The sequence below is a fragment of the Pestalotiopsis fici genome (assembly GCF_000516985.1).
Source record: "Pestalotiopsis fici W106-1 unplaced genomic scaffold PFICI_Scf_12, whole genome shotgun sequence".
In the NCBI taxonomy this organism is placed as follows: Eukaryota; Fungi; Ascomycota; class Sordariomycetes; order Amphisphaeriales; family Sporocadaceae; genus Pestalotiopsis; species Pestalotiopsis fici.
In genome coordinates, this window is record NW_006917102.1 from 1,132,462 (window position 1) to 1,154,646 (window position 22,185).

Below are 22,185 nucleotides of genomic sequence, written 5' to 3' on the forward strand. Positions count from 1 at the left end.
TTTAACCATCCAACAAACACCCCATCTCCTCTGTTTGCCAAACCATGAATACAAATCTGCCAAAAAATGCAAAAGAAAGGGTCTTGCCGTGGATCGAACACGGGGCCTCGCGCAAACAATGTTCAGGGTTTTCCCTAAGCGCGAATCATACCACTAGACCACAAGACCTTTTGATTTGTTGTTGAAGAATTGGTGCTTATGATTAACTAAGTCAATGTGGTGGATATAGTCCGGGGATATCGTGTGGTTTTGCTGGTGGCATGGGTGGGGATCTTGAGTGGCTAGTAGTAAAGTTGTGCTGGCTTTCAAGGGCGGCTGGCAGGAAGCTAAATATTCATACATGCATCTCGCGCCCGAGCCTTGAACTGCAATCTTGGAAATAATCACTCAAGGATGAGTTCAAATGGTGGCAAAGCTAGGGTTTGTATTGATGGCCGCATGCTTGATTCAGCTTTGTGTTTGACGAGATCTTCAGCTTGCTTTTTACAGCTCAAGCCTAGTCGACGGTGAATAGAACCCTTGTATTTCGTGGTCATTTGTATTACGAGGATGGCACCAAACTACCAATCTTTCTGGGTAATGTCTGAGGGTTCTCCTTGGACCACTATAATGCACCACTGGGTAAGATTGACGTATGTGTATGAGGATTCTACGTTCCAATCTGCATGTTTCAATCTTGTCCGTGTGTTAAATGTCTTGCCTAGAGGTGCCACGACAGCAAGTCCTCACCCTATCGCGTGCGGGTGAAGGCCTTTACAACTCCTGAGCACTCCATTCCTTCCAGCCCTTCTTTTCTCCAGGCAACCTGACACTTTCCCATTCCTCTCTCGTAATATTCTTCCAGTCATCCGGACTCAGCCAGCCAATGTAGGCACGGTCTCCGAACCCACCGACCCAGTAAATCTGCTGCACGACCAACCTCACGAATTCGGCCTCGTGAATGCGATTGCCAGGGAGCCAGTACTTGGCATCTGGGTGTGTATCTACAAAGCACTTGGAAAGACTGGCAGTCGTCGGGAGCTTCTCCAGATATCCAATAATGGAAAATCGGGGCAGGTTGGCAGCCGAGTACGGCACGGGTTCCTTGTCCTCTTCCTCATCATCGTCGTCACCATCCTCGGAGTGACATTTACCCAGAACGCGGTCCAGGAGACTGCAGGGAGGTGCCGACTGGATACGCTTCGCTGGCGGGTAAGGAGGCGTCCACTGCAGGGCAAGGCTAATATTTGAGCCGGCGGCGACATTCTTGAAAGAAGTTGCAATATTGATGGCGAGAATCGTTGGGTTGCCATCCTCCTCACAGTCGGCAATGTAGTCCATGAGACCCACGGGTAGGCCGCCCAAGCCAGAAGGACGCCTCTCTTGATCCGAAACTCCGTCATCGTCAGAGCTCATGTCCGACTTGGACGACCCGGGAAACACGGTGGATAGGACACCCAACGGCGTCCGATTCAGGATTCGCCGGCCTTGGACCGCAGACTCATACGACGTCGGTATTTTGTAGATGGATGCGGACGGGTCCTCTGGCATGGAAAATATATACTGGGGTTCTGTCAACGGTTCTGCCATACAGATGCCCATACAGGCGGCAAGCTGGAGCCCGCTCGATAGCTTCATGCTTGAGGTGTTTTTTTGCTTGGAAGCTTGAAATGTGTAGAGAAAAGGAGAAAGAAGTCACACTACACTATCATGGAATGTTATCAAAGATGAGATCACAAAAAGACGACAATCTTAAACGTGAGCCAATTATAGTTTCCAAGTGATATTTGAATTATCAGATTCCGGCCTCGGCTACCTTGGAACATCTCTCGTGATGTGACCCGCATCATGAGACGATTGCTATCCGAAAACAGTTTAGCGCTCATACGGGAAACTCCGTGGTAAACCCATAAATCCATGACCACGATACTTTTAAAGGCAAGGGTTTCTGCCTCGAGAGGCACCTGCCAGACGCTCTCACACAGAGTGACAACCTGGTTAATGTGCTAGATTCACATAGATGGATCTCTCTGCCTTTATCTCTCGACTATTAACATGATTGACTGTCTTGTTCTCGCTAGAGATGCTTCCAACGGCAAGAGCCATGTATCAGCTTGGAATCGGTCAAGTGAATATTTGACTGCCTGAGGCACGCAATTGGTGCTTTGAGTCACGCGGTAGAGGTGGCGATTGATTTATGCCACCTATGATCCCCGCTAGTCCATAGTCCTCGCTACAAATATGCAACAAAGCCGTTATTCTCACCTAGCGCTTTCTTTCCATGACTCCACTCCCACAATTCCACATTTCTCTGTGCCCGCGTCAAAAATCATTGAGCGCCTCGAATCCCACTCAGTCCGCCAACCCCGAGCACCTGCGACAACTTTTACATCGCAACACCCAGCTAATCGACAAATTTCCATCACTCGACAAGTCATCAGACATCATTCAAGATGGGTAAGGTTCACGGATCTCTCGCCCGTGCTGGGTAAGTCAAAGCCACCAGGAAACACCCCCTTTGCTCTCGGTCGCAGTTGCTGACAATTCCCACAGCAAGGTCAAGTCTCAGACCCCCAAGGTACGACCACGAAATTTTTCCCGAAACGCATCGAGCTCTTGAGTATTTGGTTATTTTTTCCGGAAGCAACGCATGGACGGACCTCTGGACGAAATGGAGTTTGATGGATAGGACGCCTCGACGACAGCAAGCATCTGCCCCGACTACGATTTCGCCACTCAGCTCGACGACGACACCAACTCCTCATCCATCAGTGCTCGCATCATCGCAGAACCCACGACGCCATCACATCCGAATAATTGATACCAAATACTCGGGAGCTTGATATCGGTCACGATCTGGACAGGCGACTAATCCCCATCTTTGTACAGGTTGAGAAGCAGGAGAAGGCCAAGACCCCCAAGGGCCGTGCCAAGAAGAGACTCACGTACACCCGCCGTTTCGTGAACGTCACCCTCACTGGTGGCAAGAGAAAGGTACGTCACTTATAATTCCTCCCGGGCCAGAAGTACAGTGAACTAACCACCCGCAGATGAACCCCAACCCCGGCGCATAAGCGGATCGATCTGATCAGGTTCGAAGAGGGCAGCCGACGCCATGTGTAGGGGAATGGAAGGCGATGGACGGGTTCGAGGTCTATCAACCTCTTGCCCTGAGCGTCCACCTCAGTCGCATATGACTGACCACTACTGCTTCTGCCCTAGTTACGTTTGGGAAATGAAGGGTTCATGAAATACGGAAAGGAATGGATGCTTTCTACGGAGTCTTTCGATGTCTTTCAGGCTTTAGTCATTTGCATCTTTCCGGCTTCTCGTCTGTACATCGCAGATAACCGCCCGGCATGGCGGAGGCAAAAAGTGCCAGGGAATAGAAATATGTCCTGGAAATACCGTACAACCATGTTCGACTCTCGTAGGAGTGAAAGGCTATAATGACTTTGTGAATGGCCGGCATCTGTAAACCACACGTCTTGCACCATGTAAGCCCGGGAACTACTTGTGCCATGGTACATGTTAGCCGGCGCCGTTGCAGCCTGTCCCATCCCTGAACTGTCTGCAATATTCCAAGGCATCATGGCATGTTGAGAGGCTGTATTTGTATATGTACTTATTTGACTTCTAACGATAACGGCAAGCTCACCGTGCAGCTTTTTAGATCATTCGCCACTCTAGAGGGGTCTTGGCTGCTGGAAAACAACAGAAGGGCTCGAGATGTGTCTCGTCTCCCGTAGCTACAGATGATCGCTGACAAACCCGAGAGCCTGTTAAAGGTAGACCTAATGCTGGCAACCCAGGAAATCGGTCTCCTTCCCATGATGGATTGTTAACCAGGACTCGGTCTTGACAAAGGGAATAATGTGACTACGCATGCTTCAGCTTTTCCAAGGCTGTCGATGGCGTTGTTGCTCCGACATGAACATATTGAAGAAGGACCCTGGCCAGCAGATCGAATAAACCTCGTCGATGGCCACCCATTGCCATTTATTTAGAACCATGAAGGAATATTTGAAGCCTGTCAACAGCTGTACAAGTATATGGGAGGCTATTATGCCCATCGGTTCTGAGCCTCCGTCGTGAATTGAACTCGGCGATAATATCCTCTACCAGCATGTCTGGCACGCTCAACGTCGAATCTACCATTTCAACAACCGGTTTGGGATCTTCAAGAATGCAGAATTTTTCACTCCATACAATGCCTTTGTCGAGAGACACGTTTGATGCTATTTGAGCGAACTTATCATCATGACATTATCATTGGAACAAGTAGATAGGTACAGTTTGTCTGTAAGCTGTTGAAAAATGGATTCGCAGAGGGCGAGGGATCTAATCGCCTATTGTCAAGTCGTAGGGATAATCGTCTGCCAACCGAGTTGAAGGTTTTGGATGCAGCAGAAGTGAATAGTTGAATATGTAAAAGTACGGCAATGCAATCGACCAAGACGAGATATCCCTGGTTCCATACTCGACACCACACATTCTCGCTGGTCATATGCTAATGTTCAGCAGCTTTGATGTTTCTGATACGAGTTGGATAGTCTTCTGTGCCCAATTACGACCCTTTGAGTCTTACATGCTGTTACACTATGAGAATAATCTGTGAAGTAAGACAGGTCGTAATCAAGATGCTTCAGATTACTTTAGGGATGACTTTCAAAAAGGGAAAGGGAAGAGATCCTCACTTGGAGTAGATGATTGAATGAACAGCGGCTGAAAAAGAACCAAGGACTCTACAGTAGAACTAATACAATTCCATGTTTTCCATACTCGTCGTTGGAAGCCTTACCACACGCTCCAAAAAGAAAAACGCAAAATTACTAGACACTGTCTCGTACTCCAGACCTGCGCCTTTATTTTTTTTATTTTTTATTTTTCCATCACACTGGTAACATTTATGAAATAAGCAGATTCGATAGCTCCACTGTGTTGACACTTGGCTCATGCCGGGTGAACTGAAGAGCCGAGTCACAAAAACCCAGCCTCGGTAAGGAAGATGATTTAATATTTACAATATTTCAAGCATCCTAGGTAATCCATGCTTGCCATCGGACATAATGAAACTATGGGAATAGTGTTGAACTCGTAAAGGATGGCAGGATTGCATACATTGATTTCAATCATCAAACAAGAGTTCTATTGTCATGCTATTATATTCAACGAACCAAGGACACAACGTGGAAATCAAAGCTCGACTCTCAAGCAAGGATACCTCATCTCCCCGCCCAATCCATTATCGTCGGACTCCCCAAGATACTGGACCCAACCGTCGAAGCCGAAGCCGGGCTCACTCCGTCCTCATTGACGTGCCGCTTCAGTGTATTGTCCTTCTCATTGCTGCTGCGGCTGTCCGGCGGCGAGGCGACAAAAGGCACACCGTGTCCCTGCATTGGCGGGCTCGGCAAGTCCTTCCAGACTCTCGAGTCAAAGTTGAACCTCTCTCCTGCCTCGAGAGGGGGGAGGATGGGGCTGTCAAAGTTCATGGTCTCGGGCCTCTGTACCAGCGGGAGTTTTGGCAGCGTTGGCTGCATGTCCTTGCGCGCGCCGACCATGTCTCGGGCACCCGTCAGACTCCTCCCACCTCGGCCGAGCTGGCTGGTCTGGACATTGAGACCAGGTCCCGCGCCCGGCCTCTGCAGCTTCAGCGGAGGCACCGGTCTCACGCCCTCGGTGCTCGTGCTGGTGAAGCTCATGGTCGAGGGGCTCTGCAGCGGAGTATCTCTTCCCACTTCAAAGGTCGCCACGCTACCACGACGCGGCGGCCTCTGAGGTGCTGCGCCTCCCCGTCCATACCCGGGACCTCTGCTCAGGAGATGGGGTGGACCAGGTGGCAGCGGTGCATTGGGCGGGCCGTATGGGGTCGACAAACGCCGGCGATGCCAGGCCCGGTCACCGAGTCCGTGGATACCAGCTGAAGGCGGCGGACTCGCGATTCGTGGCGACGAGGGGACACCGTTTGCGCTGTGGTCGATCGTGCGCCACTGCACCGCCGAGCTGTTGCCCTCTGTCGGGACTGCCAGCCCAGTATTTGTGTCGGACATGAGGGTGGTGTATAGGCTGTCTCTATCTTGGGCCGGATGTTCGCCTGTTGCAACCATGTGAGCTGGCTTGGGTGAAAGGTTTTGTTGCTTGGCGCCCTTCTCCAACGCTGGTGTCGTCGGTACCAAACCTTCCTTGATGGCCAAGTGGATGTCGTCGTGTACATTAGCATTGGTAGCCAATATCCCCAAAGGCTGCTTCTGCTTTACGGCAGTGGAGTCCTGATGCTTGGACAGCATGGCATCAACGTGAGCATTCTGCAAAGCCTTTTTCTTTCGCTGGAACCGGAGGCAGAAGAAGAGGATGGCCGCAAGGACTAGAATGCCTGATACCGAGCCTGCGACGGCACCGACTGGACTAGATGAGCCAGAGCCCTGATTATCTGGTGCTGCACTGGTGGGAGGAAGCCGGTTGGGTTTGGGTTCGTTGCTGTTGCTGGACTGCGTCGGGGTTGCGTCTGATGCCACGGCCTTCTTTGCGTCTGGAACGTAATTGTATATTGCAAGGTTTTCGCTTCCACCACACGAGAGCTTGGGATCTCCAGAGCATGGCCTCGTGCAGTTCTTGGCGTCGAGCTTTTCTGCGTCTGAAGCAATCGTCATACCACAATAGCATTCGCTTTTGCAATTCCACGTTAGCCACAGGTATAAACTGTGAATTATTATGGCATGACATAGACACACCTTCCATTCTTCATGCCGGCATATTTGAAATGATCCGCTGATGCTCCTTTCGGCGGCGAGAGCGCAAAGCATCCTTGAAGACACGAGTATACGGTGAGCTCCGTAGTGTTGACCGACGATGGCGATGCGAAATCCGACTCTTTTCCAAATGGATGACCTCCCGCGCCGTCTAGACCACTCTGACCATAACAGCCCAGCAATTCGTATTTTGCATCTCCTGGCACGAGTGTTGGCTTGTACGCAATCGTGACCGTTGTCGTCCTCGTCGTGGTGCTTCGGATTGTCGAGGTCGGTTCGTCCCTCTTGACCGGCTCATCCCTCTTCACCGGCGCGCCGACCACCGAGACCGTCCGCCTGGCAAGGCACGCCGTGAGCAGCAGGCCACCAACTAGCATTGCCCGGACATAGATGCGCTTCGTGTATAGTGTTTCGAATATGGGTAGCATTTTCCAACGTCGTCATGGTATCTTCCAAACATGAGGTGGCGTATTGCTATCCATCGTACCCGAGTGGCCCGCCCGTTCTTGTTTCCATTGGGGCCGCTCCATGGTTTTCCCATCTCTTGTCATTCATGGGAGCGCAGTTGGGACACAAAGCCAGTGCTCAGCCACCAACCCTCGAGGACAAAGGCATCTTTGTGTGGCATCTTTGTTTGCAGCCCCCAAGGACCCGAACTCGTTCAGACATTTTCGGCAATCGCGATTTCGAAAGGTGAGCCCGTCATCTCATCCATAACCCGATACCCAAATCGCCCTCCATATTCATCGTCCTCTGCCGCTGTCGTTCATATATAGCATGGCGATCTGGTTGCAAGCCGCATGGGGCAGAGTCGTTCTTTCGAGTCATACTGGGGAAAAGGACCAAAGGGAAAGAAGAAAAAGAAGAAGAAGAACTGCTAGGAAGGATCCTAGGCATTTGGATTTCCCAAATGATGTGCGAAACAAGAGGTACGCCATAGCCATGGCGTGAGATAAGCTAACAATGGCGACGACTCCGATAAGGTCCGCTTCAAGTGTTGGTCGTTATCCGACGAACCCCAGGATTGAACAGAAGGGAAAGCCTCACGAAATTTCATCAAAGGAACCTACCATTTTCAGCCCTAGGTATTAATCACTATCTATTACATTATCTTGGAGCAGGGAAGATAGCGATCGCGTGCTCATCTTTGGGGTGGGAGCCATCTGTGTTGGCAGAGCCTCACTGGGTCTTTTTTCTTCTTGGGAGGAGCTCCCACAAGACGATCTGATAAGAGAGTTTGGTTACTGATGAGCGGTAGAGCTCCATCCGCCTCCGAACGCTACGAGACGGACGTGACCGAATCATTTGGTTTCCCCCAGAGATCGATCATCTTGATAAATATAGCAGCCAACTCAGATTTCTATTTATTGTTTTGCAAGTTGGCACCACATCACCCTAGGCATCTAAACAAAGCCCGCCCCGGGTGTCGCGTGCCCGTACAATTGATACGGAACAGGCCAATAACGTCGGTTTCAGAAATCTATCTGAGCCGTCTTGTTCAATGGCTGGCCCAGACACTGCCTGCTGTGTTATCTTGCGATCGCCGCGACAGGCGCCAAGGTGACACCTGCCGCATTCATTCTGCAGTAGGCTGGGGTAAAACCTGCCCAGGCTGAGAGAAAGATACGATAGCAGATTGGCGACTCTCTATCGCTGGTACATAATAGTCACGATCTCCCCGACGGGTCGAGTTTTTAGAGCCTTTTACAATCACAATCCCAATAGCTCGACCTTGGAAATGCGAATCAAGACGACAGCGACGACGAAAACGGTAACCATGCAAGCGATGCCGGAGAACGTGGGCACGTGAGCACCATAGACGAGCCAACCATTCACTTCAATGCAACCAAAAGCGGCAGCGCAGCGGTGCCCTCAAAAAACAAAAAACTGAAAACGGCCATACCATCGAAGGTGGCTGATCATAAGTCATCGGGCCATGTCAACTGTGTCGAATTACCTACCAACCAAGGTTATACAAAACAGCTACCATCTTTGGGACCCCCAAAGGGAAAAAAAGCACTCGCGGCAAAGACTCGAGAGAATGACGGATGACCTCAGCCAGCAGGAAAACCATCGCCGCCACTCGTCCAGTCTTGATGAAGATCTGCTTGGTCGTGGAGGATCTCGCACACGACGTCCCAAGTGACCCAAAATGGATCCAGGATCACTTACCATTTACCACTCTCTTTCTCCCTCTCTCTCTGCCTGCCCCGAGACCTTGACCCATATACGCGAAAAGCGCCCCCCCGCACCCTCTGGCCTGACTTTTTGGCTGGGTAGATGACCACGGCCCACGGCCCACCCACCCACATACCCTGGCCCGTCTTCAACTCCCACATGCTGCTCCAAAGGTGACCCCCACATCCTGACGTTTCAACTCATAAGACATTGCCGTCTTAGTCGACAAGAACTAGTGCTGCTTTGGGAACTGACTCCGTGACCGTTTGTTGCCCAGTCGCATGGAATGGCCGGTGATCGCACATCTAATAATGCCTCGGGCTTCTTGTGCGGTCATTTTCCGACGGAGAGATTGAATGCGGCATGTATTCAGTCGCGCCTGATTGCTTGGCTGGAAGAATCAAAGAAAGAGCGAACAAAAAAGAAACGATCATGTCCGCCCGTAACTAGGTGCCAAAAGTCGTCGCGGCTTGCGTCCGTCCGTCCGTCTATTTTGCTGCTATATTCCGTACAACAGTTCCAGACTTTGAGTCTACCGCTACCAATTTCTCCGGCGCCGACTGTGCACTGTCGGTGACTAGAAGTGGTTGGAGGCATGACCTAGCCGAGTAATAAACCAGCCAACTCGCCTAGTGGCACGATTATAACCAACTGGCCCATCAGATTGCGCGTTACGACAAAATGGACTGGGCTTTTCAGCCGCCTGTATGATCCTCTGCCAATCTAGTAGGATTTAGTTAGACTGGCGGATATCGCGTGTGCAAGTCGCATCTTTGTTTGAGATGTCTACACGCCTTTGGCGGAGACCATTGGTAGGCTCGGGCTCTCTGCGGAATACTATGTACTAGAAACGCCTTCTAGCCGAGTTGACGGACCTGGGTTCTGGTTGGGCTTGGTGGTCGGTACTCTGTAGTAGTAATAGTAGTAGTCATGAATCGTTCTCGAGGCTTGGTAATACCTGCTACGACACGACACCAGCGTGCCCTGCGCATCGCCAAATTTAGCTGACATGACTCGATCAACTTACCCATCTCGTGCTACAAGCAACTACGAGAGAAATTCGGGCCGGGTATAAGAAAAAGCATGTCATGTTGGACGTCTTTCATCCATGTTCTTGACTCTGTGACAGGTCAGCAGGCGGGATTATAATCTAAACCATTGCCAAAATCATGCGAGATCCAAACTTTTGGTTTACATTACGAAGACAAAACTCCCCCAGAGACCCTGAATCACTAAACTGGAGAGAAGGCTGCTAGACTGTGACGCTTTTACGTAGCACATGGCGTTTGCCCAGAGTCGCAAAGACCAGTCCGTGGACTTTGCTGGGCGGTTTGCCAGGGTGTTCCTAAGCTTATTGCTGGTGGGCACGGTTGTCGCCCATGCTAGATTCAAAAAAGAAATGGCAGTGCTGGTGCGTTACAACACGGGAGCGATTTTCAGGGTCCTGGCGGTGTCTCCGTCTCGCCTGCTACCCGCTATAGTAAGGCTGCCCGTCGTCTCCAGATGCCAATTGCCGTTGTAGGTACCGTCCGTACGTCACTAGAGAAACAGAACGAGTTGGCGCATTCGAGAAGCCTGAAAATAAATAATAATCAACAGAAAACAAAGAATGGAATCTTTGGCTTTGACCTCGTCTTGGTGGTTTTAGGGTACCGAGGATATGGCCGTCGCTAGTCCAAGCTGATGCCGAATACAATGCAAGAAACAAACATGTGGCGCTCTCTTGTGCAGTAGTATAGCAATAATGGCTGAACGTTGTCGATTCCGAATGCAAATAGCTGAGCCGTGGCTGGTCGGCACTTGTGCTTGTCTTTCGATTCGATCGTTACGGAATTGTTACTAGATCCAAACTCGCGACTTGTCAAGTCTGAAGCATTGTGGCTTTCTTTCCTTCTCGTCAAGCACCTCTGGGTAACATTGTTTCTCCAGCGACGGGCAGACGTAGGGCATTCGCAAAGAGCATCTGTAAGTATCCAGATTTTCTACGGCATTTTCCCGTGGCAATGTGTTTCTCCATGCGCTTTGGTTCGGGTAATGGTCGTCACCGCAAAATTCATGGGCAAGAGGGCCCACAGTCATCTGGGGCACCAGGTTACACGAACGCCTCCATATTTGACTCACCGATGGCGGTTTAAACAGCGGCAACTCTGTATCGTAGCAAGCGAAGGGAGTATATTCTGCCGGCAGTTTAAAAAGATCGACGTTGGAAATGCTGTGTGCAGAGCCACGCGCAGAGCAAAGACTGGAGAACAAAAACCTTCTAGAACAGCATGCCTAGAAGCGCCGGTTGTCGAGTGAGGAAAATGACTTGCTGTTGGTCAATGAATACACTGTCCCTCTAAAAAAGAGCTCACGAGTCTCGAGCTCTGAAAACAGCGGTGCTTCGTCTGTCTGGTGGCCAGACGATGCCGCCCAATTGACTTTCAACATTCGGCAGCTAGGAACCCCGGAGGGCCCGTATTGCTTAGAGGCTTAAACCAAGAGCGGGTTAGAGCAGCCCACCGTCTTCTTTGCGCTGCACCAAACAAGCCCATTCTCAAGGAATTTACCGACTGCTGCTAAACAATGGCTTGTGATCCGTGAATCATAGTGCTGCTACAGGCGGTCTTTTGCTTGTCCTACGACGCAGGTCCTCGGGCTGCACAGAGTATTAGCATATGCTTGGCTCGTCACATAAACTAACTAGCAAGCCAAGTAAGTGCTGAGATCCCGATCATCGTGATTCTGAGATGGCTTCTTGAAGCTCTTTCTCCAATTGTCTGCTTCGACATGAAGCAGGATTCTAGTGCTCTGAATCCATGGCCTCGGACTGGATGTAGAAATGCAGTTGTGGTCGAGAGAGTGGGGGTTCACTCGAGTCTAGTCGTATTGAGCTCCATGCACGAGCAGGGGCAGCCCTTGAGCTTGTAATGACTTGCATGTAGAGATACTTTGAGGTACTGCAGAACCCAACGACGGGTGGTGAGTCTGGCTGGCTGCCATTCAACGACAGTTAATACTCAGATGTGGAACTCCCACCACGAACCCTTTGAAAGAGTATGTGGTGGCCTGGACCCATGCAGACGAGATCTGCTTGCCAGCATCATACTGTGTGTATGAACCGACCTCTTTCATCAGTTTCGGGAGCACTCGCCGACGCCGCAGCTGTTCTACCCCTCAAATTAATGAAGTCTACTCACTGCGCATCTTTGTAGGTATTGGATACCTCATTGGGCGCTTTTGATTGAATTGTCTGGCGGGCCAACGGTGAGTGAGTGAGTAAGGATTCTGGGTGTTTGTAAAATGTAGGTGGAGGAAAAAGTCACAGGTCGGTCCGTCGTCCGGCCAGGGTCTCTTCTCCTCCCGATTGCTGGGCGTCGGAGACGATGATGCTGTTGCGGCACAGCGAGACCATGTCTGGTTAGATGGAGCGGTCGCGTCGACTAGCCGTTGCTGAAGCCCCATTCATAAAAGGGACCCTCTTCTGCGTGGTTGTGTGCACTGTAGCGTGCTGCTGCTAGCTGTAGTGTAGTGGAAGGTAAATAATAAGTAAAGTAGGTAGGCTTGGTAGGGTAGTTGGGCAAGCTAGGTAGCGTTGCCGGGAGGTTGTTACTGTGGTGTACTTGGGTGACTGCCATTTCCTATGATCAGCGTCTGGTGGCTCCTTCACACGTTGCTGTTGAATGAACGGAAATTGTGCTCGGATATGCCAGTCCCACAGTTGCCACTGAACAAACTCGAGCGTCGGTTCATATCCTCTTTGGCGAGGCTGACGGGGCACTCCGGCAGCTTGCAACCAGCCCATATAATTGGCAAGCATTCAGGGCTTACCTTTTGCCATTTGCCAACCACGAATACTTGACTGGCAAACTGGGTGGTGGGTTCGGCAGGCAACCGGGGTGAGTGAGGAGAACGGAGGGGGAAAAAGAGAGGAGAAAACAGTTTGAGCATCCAGTCCATCACCGGGAACGGCAACAGACCTGCGGAGATCCCTCTTTGTTCGAGTATAGCTCTCGAAATGGGCGCGGAGCCCGTGCAGTTGAATAGTTCCCGTGTCTGAAGAGAGGGGAACGAGGTGCCGTAGTACGGAGTATGGACCACTCACACTGATGAAAGTGCCCGCTCGACTGCCTGTACATACCACAATGCCTATGTACGACTAACTACTGTTTACGACGACGATGGCAACCTCACAAGGAAGTTACAGTGGGGGTACCTATATGTGTTGCAAAGCAAGGCACGATGCACCGTCGCCCGTGCGGATTTCATGCTACCATACTGCTAGTATGCATTCTTGTAATTCCAGCACATGTGGCCATTGAAGCTGCCTGGGTAATGTGTGTGTGTATATACGGGAGCGTCCTTGATATTTTTGGCGTGTTTAGATGGCAGTGAAAGTTGTTGACATAAGACAGCGCAAGTACACAACCAAAATTACTCTCCGTGACACGGGCCTCTCTCAGCAATCGACGATGGCCATGAGACTATTCAGCGTTGTGATCTACGCACGACACGCAACGCAATTTGGCGAGCTGACGGAGGTGAATAACGAGTGGCACTCGCCAGAAGAAGAGTCCAACCAGGACTTACTTGCCATATCCCTTTGATGGGCGTGGGATGCCCAGGGATGAGAGACCAGGGGCCTTGCAAGCAGGGTAGGCCTCATCAGGGCTTCATTCTGCGCCGCAGCTGCGAGAAGGGCCTTCGTCGGCCCCGTGGGTCCACCCAGAAACGCAGTGTTGCATCTTGCAGCTTGCGCTGGCTTCAAACCGATCTGAGATTGCCCCAGCAGTCGAGACCTATCGAGCGACAGCATATGTCACGATTGAGCGCTTTATACTACTTTGTATGTCAGCAGCGTTTGTAACAGCTTTGGTCGTGAGTTGATATGGTTGCGTCAGGCCAGTCGGGTGCTGAGCTGACATGGAGAACCAAACAAAAAGAGCTAGGTAACAACATCCATAATAATTGCCTAGTTGTCTTGCCGAGGGCATATGGGCACCATGTTAACTCTATTGGGATTCCGCCAGACTTGTTACTGACCTCTGGGTTGACTTCAATAGATGAAAGAGACTTGACCGCATATGGTTTCAGTCGACCCGGTAGCTGAGTTCTTTTTTGGCTTCTATCGGGTGCATTGGCCTTTACTCACAGACGGAAGAGGAGAAAGAAGAATTGTCTCTCTTCTTGTCTTATTCCCGTGATGAATGCCCTGATGAGCACCTATATGGTCAATCGTAGACCTTGTGCAACGCAAGTGCCCAGTGGGCGACCTGGGTTGTTGAGAGGATTCGAGTGATGTTATTTACTATACCATCCCGCCCCGTCAGCCATGTAGATCACCATAGAGTCTCACCTTCATCTCGGGGGAGTCGCGTGCGTGCGTGGACCAGCCGAGGCAAGATTAAATCGAATCACTACTTTGGATTCCCACACTTCAGCCTGATGGATCTCTTGGGAGACAAGAAGTGGTCCATATTATGAACAGCTAGTCCAGCGGTTCGGATGCAAGTTCGTTCGCTTGTAAGTTGCTAGCAGCGTGGATGGGAACAATATGTTGGATACTACTACGGATACATTCTGGATACCCATCATACACATGGAGGAGACGTTCCAACCAAGACTCGACTGGGGGGGTAGAGCGATCGGCATGAGACCGGCGCTGTGTGCGGTCTAACATGCTGGCCGAGATACTGCCCTGGACTGTGGATTTTATGGACTTTGTTCGCAGCAGCAGTAATAGTAGTGGCTGCAAGCTTGGCACGAGTGCTTCCGGCCATATGGCTCACAGATCCACCCGCACTGGCCCTTCCCCGCTAGTCGACAACTACTGAACCACTTACAGGCATTATTGAGGCCGTCGACCAAGTCGCAAGCCATCCGCCCGGCACTCTCTCTACTCTGTTGCACGCGATCGGAGGAGCAAACGACCCTCATCTGGTTGGGATGCGATTTCTTTTTGGGCTGCTCGGGACGTCGTGCCTGGAGGGGTCGGGAGGACGCCATGGGCTGGGATGGAGACACTAACTACACAGTAGGTACCTATAGGGAGGGGACAGGTTCGGATGTAGTCGGGACGTAGGTGACAATATGGCCCTTCACCTCGCAGTAGCTGCTCCATTTTCGCGAACTTGCGGCCGGCGCAGGCATATGGATACGTATGTATGTACGTATGTGTGAATCTGGTTCTATTCTTTCACCTCAGTTCACCTCTCTGTTTGGAACGAGTACTCCTTGTTTCGTTCCATGCGCACACATGAACGATGCCTCCCTCTTCCACCTACGAGCCCCAACCCGAGGTTCGTTTGTGCAATGCCCATTCTTTGAAATGGTCTTGCTTGGACTTGACATTACTCGCGTCCAAGGAGCATACGAGCTGTAGCGAAAATAGAGTTTCCTGATTGAGATTGTCAAGAGAAATAAGGCTTGGGCATATTGCTTTACGCATGGGGGTCACAACATGTGGGAATTCCCAGATTGAGTTCTGTCCAAATCAAGGACCGCCCGACCTTTCAAAGAGGCTAGGTAGTAGACCATGCCTACCTAGACACATATACTACATCATACATGGACATCCATACTTGGTTTTCCCTATGCCCGTGTGAACGAGAGAGTCAACAATATTAATAAACATGGGCCCACGAAGGCAACGCTTCCCAAGTATGGATTATGATGCAGCAATAGCAGCAAAGCAGCAGTCATGGGTGTTAGGAATGGAGGCAAGGACTTGTAATACTCCGCGCCTAATCAAGAGATACCATGCTTCTTTTTGTCCCCCCACTGCAACTTTCCCACGCCCATTGCAGCAATTATACTATGTAATTTCGTGGGTAGATCCACAGGCAAAAGAGAAGAGTTTCGGTAAGTTTCTTGAGAATGAACGCAGGAGGGAGAGTCTACTTTGGACTCTTTTTTTTTTTTCCCCCCTCTACTATGAAGGGGGGAGGGACAAGGGAAGCTGTAAAGAGGCGCCGTGGGATTGGCCGACCTCCCACTCGGCCGTGGACAGGGACAGGGTGCCCAGCCGCTCAACCCACACCCACAAGCCGTTCGCGCGTCGAGGGTACGAACGAGTACATGAAAAAGGCTGGCAGGGGAGGGGGGAGACTAGTAGAAGAAGGGGACTGGAGTTCAGCCTGTTCTGGAGCAGCAACAGCAGTAACAGCAGCAACTTAGAGCCCAGGTACGTAGCATCAGAGCCGGAGAACAGCAGCGGCGAGACGAGACGAAAACGAGACGAGACGGGGCACATCAGCAGGTGGCCCTCATCATCCAGCGCAGCGCATGTACCGTTATAGCGTAGTGCGATGGACCAGCATCAAGGGAAACCCCACCACGATGCCCAACCCGAAATGCCTGATCAGCCATTGGAAGAGACCAGGACGCTTGTAGCCACGCTTGCTGGCGCTGCCCTCCACTCGGCGCCGGTGACCCAGATCCTACCTACATTACCTTGACCTACATCACCCTGCTCCATCCGATTCTCGCGCCGGTTTGGCAAAAGCGAAAAGCAATTGCTTTGCCTACTTACTACCTACACATGAAAATGGAACGGCTCTTGTTCTTTTCCTTAACGTAAACGCCAACCTGCAGTCACCAAGCCACTCAACTGCTCGTTCCATGTTGCCTCGTTGTTGTCGCAGAGCAGTCATGTTTTAAGCGACAGAGTGTGAAAATATACCCAACCCAACCTGCTGTGGCCCGCCCCCGGAGACGAGAGCAGAACTAAGATTTCAGTCCGAAATTGGCTATTGACAGCGGCACTGCACTGACTGAAGAAAAAAACGAAAGAGAAAGGCTTGAGAGTGACGTGGGGACCACCACTACCACGCCTACCTACTATACATTTACCTACATTACCTGGCCACACATACCCTGCCTCTCGCCTACCTACATTACCGACCTGCCGGCCTTCCTACCACTGAACAAGCTTGTTCCAGAGGGGGGATAGGAAGAGAAAAAAAATATTACATACCACACTCCTAATCCAGGTGTCGAAGCTCGCAGTAGTAGCAGCATCAAACGAAGCGACTGCGCGCAACCGCAACCGCACCCGCACCACAAACCTTCCGGTCACACACAACGAGGGGAGGTCCTGCTAAAAGTTGGGCCGTCTCAGTTCCCCCCCAAAAAACTTTACCACATGTACGACGCCGCAGCGAGCGAAGCTCCATCCTTCACAATTGCGTCTTCTACGACAGCAATGAATCCTTCTTCGACAGAACACGACTACCGCTTTCCGCGAAGGCCTGCGGTCGGGTCCGAGGCGGATCGCTCAGTATCGGCTTATAATAATTCTGGAATCAGCGGCTCGAATACCGCAACTGACAGCAGCCCCGGCGACCTGCGGTTACAGGAGCTCAACCTGGATTTGTCCAACAACAACAGCGGCGACATCGCGCACCGTGATCTGCTCGATTCCTCGGTATTTCCCAACTGGCCAGCGAGCGCTACTGTTTCCAAGAAGGACAACCTCGATCAGATGCAGCATGATGACCCTCTAGCGACACAGATTTGGCGATTCTTTAGCAAAACTAAGCAAAGCCTGCCTAGCCAGGAGCGCATGGAAAATCTCACCTGGCGCATGATGCATCTGAAACTACGAAGACAGCAGCAGAAGGAAGAAGAGGAGAGAGCAAAGGAAATGGCTCGGTATGTCTACCAATATCTTGTGTTTTTCTTTGCAACACCAACACCCTTGTGTCCAATCCACCAATCATTAATCCTTTTCTATAGACAAAAAGCTTCAAAGGAAGGCGCTGCAGGCAATACCCCAAGTGGCATTGCGCAACTTAGACAAAACTCGGACCAGAACATTGCCCAGTCGGATCCAATGAACCTCGATGACTTCATATTTAGTGAGAATATATCTACTCCGGCGGGCTTGCCTCTTGACCCTGCCTCCCCGGAGCTGCTCAAGCTATCCGAGGACAAGGCGGCTCATGCAACAGCTGCTGCGATCCCCATCAAATCCCGCAAGGTCTCGCCCCAACAGCACTTTGTTCCGCAGTCCGTCCCTGTGCCTCCACACCGCGGGCATGAGGACGAATTCGGCTATGTCAATCGCCATCACCGGAAAACAAGTATAGATGATCGACGCGTAAGTACACTTACAAGCCCGCCGCCCATCCCCTTGCTATCTACCTATCTACCTACATACCTACCGCACACCCCCCCAAAAAGCGTCTACCCAATCCATTATGCCCTGTACTGCTGCACCCTGCATACATATCTTGAGCTATCGTTGCACCGCGATACTATTTCAAGACACGACCGCCACCCTTCTACCATAGCGCCTTGATAACTTTAAAAAAAACTAATAACCCCCATCCAGACTCGCAATCTCAAGCGTCCTGCAAATTTCTCTCCTCAAGTCGGCAACCTGGCTTCAAATGATATAGATGTGGATGCGGATGTCCATGAATATTCTCTGGATCACTCACACCCATCTGGCGTTGCCAACGCCTCTCATCAACCCTTCTCCTTGGATAACTTCCAGATGGAGCATGATCCCATTATCACCTCGGCAGGGCCTTTCCAGCAGAACTTTTCATTCTCGCCCTCCACCTCACCAATGGTGACACATAACTCTTTTCAGAACATGTATACTCAATCTGGCCTGGCCCAGAACTCCATGAACGCTCATGACTTCTACTCTCCACCCGCATCCACTTATCAGTCCACCGCCACCACACCACACCCTATACCAGAGAACGATAACATGTTCTTTGGCTCCTTGGACATGCGACACCAGAACCAGCAGCAATTCCACCAAGGCCAAGGTCACAATGGAAACCACGTGATGCAGCAATTCATGTACCAAGGAAATGGCAACCACATGTTTCCTCAGAGTACTAACGCTCCAGATGCATCGTCTTCGTTTGCCCCGACCAACACTTTTGGTCACGTCGATCCGACCCAAGTGTTCCAGGAAGACCAGGCTCGCTCTCCCACCTCTGGCATGCTAGAACAGAACATGTTTAGTTTTGGTGCTGAGTCGGACAATGAAGAGGATGGCGGCTCGTTCCCAGATCGCAACCTCGGCATGCATCCCGCCTTCTCGCCTACCATGGAAGAATCGGGCATGGACATGAACGGCTCCAACACGCTTGGATGGGATGCATCTTTGCCTGGACAGTTCAGTACTCAGGCTGCACGTTATCCCGGAGGCCCTCCTCGCAAGCAAGTCACGATTGGCGGTGCCACTACAGATTACGTTGATGCCAACGGGGACTGGGACGGTCAGAGTAGTCTATCGCGGTCTCAGTCATTCAGGGCTGGAGACAGGCGGCAGAAAATCCCACGTAACGCTTCTACTTCCGGGCTTAGCACGGGTAGCCGCGGAAACCTCTTTGAGAGGTTGGCACAGTCAAACCCCAATTCACCTCCTACCGACACCGCTGGCAATGCTTCAGGTTTCTCTTCGGTAACTCCCAGTCGGCCTTCTTCGCCACTGGGATCGAAGCAGGGATCGACAACTAACCTGCAAGGTGCTGCGGGCAACCAAGCCGATGGCAATGCCCCAACTACGTGCACAAACTGCTTCACACAAACCACCCCACTGTGGCGCCGTAACCCCGAGGGCCAACCTCTTTGCAACGCCTGTGGCTTGTTCTTGAAGCTGCACGGTGTCGTTCGACCGTTGAGTTTGAAGACGGACGTTATCAAGAAGCGTAACCGAGGATCTGGAGCCAACCTTCCAGTTGGCGGAACAAGCACTAGATCCAAGAAGACGGGTGGAGCTTCTGGGCCTGCTTCTCGCAAGAACTCGACCTTGGGCATCTCCGTCACGAATAGCACGCCACAACAGGCCACCACTCCGCCTGCAACTGTTCGGGCCGGTAGCGCTAACGAAGGTGAAAGTCCGGCAAGTGGTGGTGCTGGTGCATCTGGTGGCAATACTGCTGGCAGCACGCCGACAAGCTATGCAGGGTCGACCACTGGAGCAGTGGGTGGCAAGGGTGTCATTCCTATTGCCGCTGCTCCTCCCAAGAACACGCCTGGGCCGGGAGCAGCTTCAGTGACACGCAATGTTGGCGCATCGGGCTCCTCCAAGCGACAACGGCGAAGCAGCAAGAGTGCGGGCACTAGTGAGTCCGCTGGAGGTATGGACATTGACAGCCCAGCCAATTCAACTGGCTCCAACGAGGCTGCACGATCGGTCAGTTCCGCAAGCGGATTCATGGCCGGAATGCCTAATCCTGGCAACGTTGCCTTGACCAACGGATTCGGTATGACACAGCGCCCGATGATGCCTCCAGGCATGATGGGAATGCCCGGAGTTCCACCAAATGGCATGATGACGCCTGGCGCTGGGGCTGGACCTCAAGAATGGGAATGGCTTACCATGAGTCTGTAAGCATTCTAGCTGGGACGCAAGCATGCCACTGGACCTTTTATCGACATTCATTTTGTCTGTTGTCCACGCATCGAGGTGTCTAGTTTTGGGATACCATGACCAGCTTTCCTTTGCACAGGATCTCCTGGTAATACGGACATTGGTGCTTCCTGTTCCGGGCTATGACATGGCCCGGATTGTGTTAACAACTTACTATTGTTTATGTTTACACTTTTGTGGGACCAACGACTTGGCGGGTTCTAATGGTTCATACGGCACTTGGCATGCCATGACATGTCTGACGACCAATCGATCTACCGCGTCGTCGTTGGGATGGGTTTCCAGCTTGAACGACTGATATGAGATGATATCACGAACATCTTGGGCAGCTATGTGCTGTACTATGGGATGGGTGGCACTTGTGATTTTTTTGTCGGGTGTTATTGCTTTTGGGAAGGCACACTGTAGACGGGATGTTTTTTTGATACCAACCTTGATTGTAGAGAGGATCGCTTTGCACATGCGGACCGGATGATGAGCATTGCCTGCTAATTTTATTTTTGCCGCCCTGTGTTTTCAGGTGCATTGGCAGGCTTTGGTCAATCGTGATACAGAGCCGGCGTGTTCTTATCAGAGATACCCTTACTGCGCCTTCACTTAGATATCGCAGAGAATGAACAATTTGACGATGATACCTCTATGCAATGATGTCCTCGGTGTGAAGTGAGGGGTTTTGTGGGCTCATTCTCCTTTGTCTCATGGTGTATGCACCTCTGGAAAACTTGAATAATCATGGTATTGACCTTGATAATGCCTAAGAGTTGGATACCAAGCACTGACTTGATGACATGCTTCAGGGAACCTATTGGCTAGGAAATGGTCATCATTGCGCCAAAGCATGCAGGGACTTGAAGCTCGGCTTGCCTTCCTTGAAAACCTGGACGTAATTCCACATCTTGTTACATTAAGCCTTATTAGTTGATGAAGAAAAGGTAAAATGTCTAGATGCATATTGCCCGGCTTTTATCATTAAAGGTATTTGACAACAAGCAATCTCGGTCCCAATCACAAAGAGGTGCTCTACTGTGAGAAAAGCTGTCCGGCACGGCAAAAGCCATTGCCAGTTGAGAAGACGATTTGAACAGGCATTTCTGGTGGTCGCTTTGGAATAAGTGCTACATTTGTGAATAGGAAAAGAGTTCCATCTTCTTGAATCGAGAAGCTGTGGCTTTCTCAACTCAACACATTCGAAAGGGGCCGTGACGCTCACCATCTAACATCAGTCATCAAAGCGTTCACTCCCTTGTCCTTGATACAACTAGCTACCTGAATCACACGGATATCCAAATACCCAAGTGAACTGCGCAACGGGTAATTGCAGCAAGAACCGAGACTGTAATGGATAGAGCCGTCTAGTCCAACGGCAGTAGTGTATGTGTGAAAGCGGTGTAAATATTTTTCTTTCCCCCTCCTTGTCTCGGGAAAATAGGTAGAGATATGCATTAGCTTTGGGGATGACTGTTTGCGCCCCGATCTAAGCAGAAAGACCTTGACGGATGACCTTATTGCCCAAAGTCTACAGCACGTCGGCGTGATGAATGTGATTATGGTAGAATTTCCTCAACGCCGAGGCAAAGACCCAGAGAGACGAATGGCTCAATGGGAAAAGCGGCACACATACCATTGTTGCTCTAGAGAAATGGTAACTCGCTCGCCTCCTAAGCGAGAGACTGTGGGTTCGAGTCCCACGAGTGACTTCTTCTTCTTTTTTGTCTTCTCTCATTTGCCTTTGCCTTTCTCTCTTCTGTGATCTTTGTCTTTTTCCTTTTAACCTTGAACCTAACCCCTCCACCGATCCAGATCAGACCACATAAACCAAGCTAACGTTTGATGCTCCCTTGATGACTCGCTTTTCTCTTTTGTCCTTTCCTTCTGCCCTGGAATGTCGATATTGTTATT

At 51.0% G+C, this 22,185-nt stretch overlaps 3 protein-coding genes across 3 annotated transcripts; 1 reads left to right on the top strand and 2 right to left on the bottom strand.

The window, feature by feature from the left end:
• Positions 1-753: 753 nt before the first annotated feature.
• Positions 754-1,617, bottom strand: PFICI_14105 (uncharacterized protein; the record flags this gene model as incomplete). Its single annotated transcript, XM_007842686.1, has 1 exon — positions 754-1,617. One exon carries the CDS (start codon positions 1,615-1,617, stop codon positions 754-756), a length of 864 nt encoding a protein of 287 aa, XP_007840877.1.
• A 3,587-nt stretch (positions 1,618-5,204) lies between these two features.
• PFICI_14106 (uncharacterized protein) lies at positions 5,205-7,159 on the bottom strand (the record flags this gene model as incomplete). Its single annotated transcript, XM_007842687.1, has 2 exons — positions 5,205-6,648; positions 6,714-7,159. The coding sequence occupies 2 exons, from the start codon at positions 7,157-7,159 to the stop codon at positions 5,205-5,207; spliced, it is 1,890 nt and encodes a 629-aa protein (XP_007840878.1).
• Positions 7,160-17,031: 9,872 nt separating this feature from the next.
• On the top strand, positions 17,032-20,247 carry PFICI_14107 (uncharacterized protein; the record flags this gene model as incomplete). Its single annotated transcript, XM_007842688.1, has 3 exons — positions 17,032-17,540; positions 17,625-17,988; positions 18,223-20,247. 3 exons carry the CDS (start codon positions 17,032-17,034, stop codon positions 20,245-20,247), a joined length of 2,898 nt encoding a protein of 965 aa, XP_007840879.1.
• Positions 20,248-22,185: the final 1,938 nt, after the last annotated feature.